Here is a 6,005-nt window from a genome sequence, read left to right on the forward strand (position 1 = left end):
GGAGAGTGCCAAAGTTGGCTTGAAACTCAACATCAAGAAAACAAAGATCATGGCATCCGGCCCTCTCAATTCCTGGCAAATAGAAGGGGAAGAAATGGAGATAGTGACAGATTTTATTTTCCTGGGCTCCAAGATCACTGCAGATGGGGACTGCAGCAAAGAAATTAAAAGACGTTTGCTTCTGGGGAGGAAAGCTATGGCAAATCTAGACAGCATCCTAAAAAGCAGAGACATCACCCTGCCAACAAAAGTGCGTTTAGTCAAGGCTATGGTCTTCCCAGTTGCAATGTATGGCTGCGAAAGTTGGACCATAAGGAAGGCCGAGCGTCAAAGAATTGAGGCTTTTGAACTCTGGTGCTGGAGAAGACTCTTGCGAGTCCCTTGGACTGCAAGGCGAACAAACCAGTCAGTCCTAGAGGAGATCAGCCCTGACTGCTCCTTAGAAGGCCAGATCCTGAAGATGAAACTCAAATATTTTGGCCACCTCATGAGAAGGAAGGACTCCCTGGAGAAGAGCCTAATGCTGGGAGCGATCGAGGGCAAAAGAAGAAGGGGGCGACAGAGAATGAGGTGGCTGGATGGAGTCACTGAAGCAGTAGGTGCAAACTTAAATGGACTCCGGGGAATGGTAGAGGACAGGAAGGCCTGGAGGATCATTGTCCATGGGGTCGCGATGGGTCGGACACGACTTCGCACATAACAACAACAATATGTATATATATATATATATATATATATATACATACACACACACACACACACATATTTTGGGCATGTCCAGCCTTTTGTTTTTTCTGAGAAGTTGTTATTACTCATATCAGCTTTGTATTAGAATGTTCATTGATTTTTGAGGATGCTTGTATATTTTTAAACTATCTGCTAGTCTCTTGGAGGCTAACGGATGGCCAATGGACCCTGTGCCCTTACTGCAACTAAAAGATTGCTATAATATAACATTAGAAAGATAAATCAATGGATCGGTAAACTAATGGACTGAGAACTTTAGAACTCAATCAGCGTTTGAGCACATGGCATATATATGAAAATTCAGGGTGGCCTAGGACTGCCAGATCCAGCTTGGGAAATTCCTGGAGATTTGAGGCTGCAGGCTGGGTGGGGGGCAGGGACCTCAGCGGGATACAGTGTCATAAAGTCCACCCTTCAAAGCATCCATCTCCTCCAGGAGAACTGATCTCCATATTCTGGAGATGAGCTGTAATTACAGGGAATCCCCAGGTCCCACCTGGAGGCTGGCATCCCTACAACAATTGTACATGAACTTATTTTTAGAAACTTATGTGTTATTAACATTCACTGTTGTTATATTTTTGGCCTGTTTTTATGTATCTTTTCCCCCTTGTACTGACATTGAGTATTCAAACTCCTTTCCCCTCCTTTGTCAGAGCATGGACATGTCCGATCTGCTGTGGCCATATTAGGGAAGGGTTTCTCTGAAGCTTCCTTCACTACGGTCTTCCTATACACAGCTGAACTTTACCCCACTGTACTCAGGTAAGGGCCTCAGCCACTTAATCTAACAGGCCACATACTGAACAATGATGAGAACAGAAGGAAACTACACCCACTTTCTCAGTTAGGTGGGATCTTAGGGGGTCTCTTTCTCAGCTACATTTTGTAATGTATTGCATATGTGGAACAGTTATTTGAAAGTCTGCAATGAGCATGAAAATGCATTATGATCGTGAGTTATACATTTACCCTAGCGAAGAGGTGCTATCTCTGCCTCCAATATCCTGCCCTCGCACCCACCTCCCTCTCCCTTCTCTATTTTCCTTTTTTAAAAGCAAACTGCCTGGAGCAACAAATATGCGTATAAGCATGCAGGCGATGCTAGAAATATTTTTTCCCACAGTTGTCACACAAAGCTTACCTCTCTAAAGTCCCCACCCCCAAAATCAGGAATTAGATTATTTTTCTTAAGTGTCAAGACTTATGATTCCATAATGGGTGGCATTAAACAAGCATTATGCATCTATGATTAGATGCATAGGCATTTCAACAGAGAAGGTTTGAATTTTTTTTTTAAATTGCAGTCATCATGTGCCCTGGCTTGATTGACAGATGGAAGAGAGTTGCGTGTAAATCGTGTTGCTCTCTTCCGCCATTTCAAGCAGGCACGTGGAGTGTAAGAAGCATGAAAGGGCGACAAACAGAAGCGAGACAGATAGAAGAAAGTGAGGCATGGCCGGAGGCACAATAATTTTTAGTGTTACGCCTTTATGTTGGCATAACACTATTTTTTTAGATGTGCGGAATACCCTCAGTTTTAATCAGCAGTGCCATATGGGAGAGGAAGAATCAAGCCCACTCCCACTTACGCATTCTGCCTCAGTAAGATCTAGACATTGTGTAGCCTCTATTGCTTTCTTTTTTTCTTCTTTTAATGCTGGGAATATCCAATCAGGAATCTCCCAGGATTTCTTTGGCTTGACTGTAAGATTTGGGTATGCTTATTCTTTCATGCCTGAAAGGGGGAAAGTGCAGCTCCTTCCTTGTTCTTTGTCTTTTTCTTTATCAACATGCATACTTTTCAGTGAGGTCCCTGTCCCAATAATTTTACAGTTCAAATTTCAGGAATGTGAAGAGAGCAGGGGGAAAAGTATACCAGGGCATGATTGCGCGCAAATGTAATCTTGTATATTCAAGTTTTGTTTCAGCTGAGAATGAGAGCTAAAGGGGTTTGCCAAAGGGTCACTAAAAATGTGAGTACTGAGGAGTGATTTGAAGAGAGAGAGAAATAACTTCACACCGTCTCACATACACTCGAAGACAGCCTGGCAGTGTATGGAGAGAGCTCAAGAACTAGCATCAAGCTGTTAAATAGGCAAGAAGGCCAAGTTCAAACCATTTGCAGATGTGACTCCAAAAGGAGGAGTAATGTTGGTCCCTCTTCTCTTGGCAGGCAAAGTGGCCTTGGCTGCTGTTCATTTGTGGCACGGATTGCCAGCTCCTTAGCTCCTATGATCATGTTACTGGATGAAACCTGGAGATATCTCCCACCTATGATATTCAGTATAGTGGCAGGACTGTCTGGAATGGTGGCCTTTCTGCTGACAGAAACTACCAATAGCCAGTTGCCAGAAACTATTGAAGATGTGGAAGATGACAGGTGAGTGCCTGAGACAGGTGATACAAGGTTGAGTTAATGATACTGGAGCATTCCTGGAAAGAAACTTGAATGCCTACATGATTTCAAATGGGTCTCTTTATTGCTATTCTTTTTCACAACTTCAGGATGACCATATATATTGGGTATGTGGGGAAAAAGGCAAAATGGTATTTACAGTTATTATTTTGAAACCTCTAAGCCAGCCTTTCTCAACTTTTTTACCTTTGAGGAATACCTGAAATATTCTTCACCCTTCACCACAGAAGTGGTGTGATCATCCAGAATATGGTTGGGAAGCATAGCTGTATACATTCCCTACCCATGGCCCCTCCTCTTCCACCTCCAGGCCATTTTGGGAGTGGGGGTAGGTTGACCTTATCATCATATATTGTTGTATCACCTGATAAATGTTTTAAAAAATTAGTACCACCCACTTGGGAAACCCTTCCAGAACTGTCAAGAAACCCAAGGGTTTCATAAAACCTAGCTGAGAAAGCTTGCTCTAAGCAGTTCATTTCCATTGGTAATTTATCTGCTCATACAAATTTTCACATTAGCATTTCTCCAGTTGCTTACTTCAGCTGAAGACTCTTCATATTTTCACACAGGCATGGTTCACTTATGGACAGAGTCAAACTAAATCTAAGCACAAACTGGTTCAGTGAACTAGAACTAAAAGGAACCATAAACTCAGTTGCCCTTGAGCCCAACTGGAACTGATTCCTAAAGACAACAATCAGCAACTGATACAAAATAAGTCAGAATTAAGAAGACTTGGAAATTAAAATGTTCAAATACCATGAAGGTACACGTGGCTTTGATCTAAAAAACTATGCCACTGAGAATGCTCCATGAAACACTGTATGATGGCTGCTCATGCAGGTGTGATCTATTCCAAAGGCACATTTGTCTAAGTGAGTATAGTGAACATTGGAATGGCTGCCAGGCATTTAGAATGAAGATATATGAAAGATGGATTCCCAATACTTAACAGCCTAGTCTTCTCTGCCTCAACCTCAGTACAGCCATTCTGTCCCCAGTCCTATTTGGCATCCATGTGTTGGATTTCATGTTTTCACAGGGGCCTGGCTCATGTAGAGCCAACATGTCCCTCCTGTCTTCCCTTTTGGGATGCAGATCATATTCCCCATGAAATCTATGGTGGGTCACAGCAAGGTCAGTCTTCCACTGCATACACTGTATATGTCTGCATAGTCATTGTCTCTATCATTTTCACGTTTTTTTAATCTTGGGGCAGAAATAGGACTTCCATTTTGGCCCATGATATTTCCCTTGCATAAGGGGGCAAGCATAAAGAAGCAAAGCTAAATGCTTAGAAACCTCTTACCTTCTTCAGACCTTTCAGTTACCATACCAAGCATGGTTCTCTTTTCATTCTTTTCTTCAGGAATAAAAACGTCTTGAGGACCGAAACATCCAAAGGAAGTATGGATACAGAAATTGCTCTTGGGCCTATGAGTCCAATTAGCACGGAAGTTCCTCTTTGTCAGCAACAGGGAGCCCACAGTGACTGTGACATGAAGTTGCCTCCTAAGAACTCATTACTGGCAAATGGAATGGACAGTTCTGGGTGTTAGTGATACTCATTGCCACTAATATGCAATATCAAAGTTGTGGTGTTAATTGAAATTATGTCATTGTATGTCTTTTATTTTTAAATCTTCACTTTTTAAACTTACTTTTTGCACATGCAACAGAATAAAGCATTTGGATTTCATGATGTCTTATAGGAAGTTTTTTGTGTGTGGTATGCAACTAGAGTGACCATATTTCCAGCTAACACCCTTACCCTGGATCCCTAGACCACTTAATAGGGCAGAAAGAGAAAGATGGGAGGGGGGAATTTGGTGTCACACCAATGGATTGGTTAACCATAGAGTATTTGGTGAATCTTAGAGCAGTGTGCCAATATGATAACAACATTTCCAATTTGGTTTTAAGTGATGTTGTGTTGTTGGTGTGATGTTGATCAGGTGGGCCCTGCCCCTCACAATCTCCCACAGGACGCCAGTGCTGAGCTGGAAACCTTAGTTGTAACAGATTCAGGAACTAGAGAGCTGGGCCTTCTCAAATGCCTTTGCTATTTTGTTTACTCACTTAAATAAATACATAAATACAATAAATTAAGCAACAGGCTTGTGGATTCACCTAGCTTGTAGATTTGGCTTTCCATGGCACCACACAGTTGGCCAGGAAGAGAAACTGATAAAGAAATCCCCACACCTCTTAAGATTAGGTGAAGGATATGCTTCCCCCATCCCAAATCCTAACCCTAGACAGAAAATCCTAACCCTAGACAGAAAATAAAAATTTGCTGTATGTCAGCAAGAGCTAGGCTGTTTTCAGCTAGAGGCCCTTTGACATCTTTAAACTGAATAAAGGAGTAAGGGCACTGTGGGAGGAGTTAGGGCGGGCCCTGTCCGGGATAAAAACTCGGAGGGGCCAATCAGGAGCCGCAAAACATAAAATATTCTGTTCATTGTCCTCATCTGTTTTGGGATCAGGCAGCCAAGACACATCACCGTTTTCTGGCATTTGGGTTTTAACAGGGAAGGGGGGAGGGCTTGCAATGAAGCAACCTTCTCCTGATCAGCTAGGCATCCATGCTTCTCATTTTTAAGCCTTACTGTTGACACACAATCACTCATTGAGGTCCAGTTACCATGGCCTGCCTCTCACAAATCTACCCAAATATAAATAGAGACCAAAACACCAAGAATCCCAAAAGGGTGGGGGGATGCTTTATTGTTGTGGTGTTTCTGCATAGCAACGCTGAAGTGTTATTTTTTAAAAAAATGCTCTTGTGTTGTGGCATTACCACGTAGCAACGAGGAAGTGCCATTTGTTAAAAATT

General features: G+C 42.4%; 1 protein-coding gene across 2 annotated transcripts in view; it reads left to right on the top strand.

The window, feature by feature from the left end:
• Positions 1-4,833, top strand: part of LOC143837261 (solute carrier family 22 member 7-like) — a 28,264-nt gene extending 23,431 nt beyond the window's left edge. The window contains exons 8-10 of one of the 2 annotated variants that reach the window (XM_077336882.1): positions 1,404-1,512; positions 2,924-3,130; positions 4,539-4,833. In XM_077336882.1, the coding sequence (XP_077192997.1) occupies positions 1,404-1,512; positions 2,924-3,130; positions 4,539-4,728 (506 nt within the window). In that variant the 3' untranslated portion in view covers positions 4,729-4,833. Of the gene's footprint in view, positions 1-1,403; positions 1,513-2,923; positions 3,131-3,738; positions 3,887-4,538 lie in introns of those variants that run through there. The other variant, XM_077336890.1, reaches the window with a different exon arrangement.
• The last annotated feature ends 1,172 nt before the right edge of the window (positions 4,834-6,005 follow it).

This window comes from Paroedura picta, chromosome 1, assembly GCF_049243985.1.
Source record: "Paroedura picta isolate Pp20150507F chromosome 1, Ppicta_v3.0, whole genome shotgun sequence".
In the NCBI taxonomy this organism is placed as follows: domain Eukaryota; kingdom Metazoa; phylum Chordata; class Lepidosauria; order Squamata; family Gekkonidae; genus Paroedura; species Paroedura picta.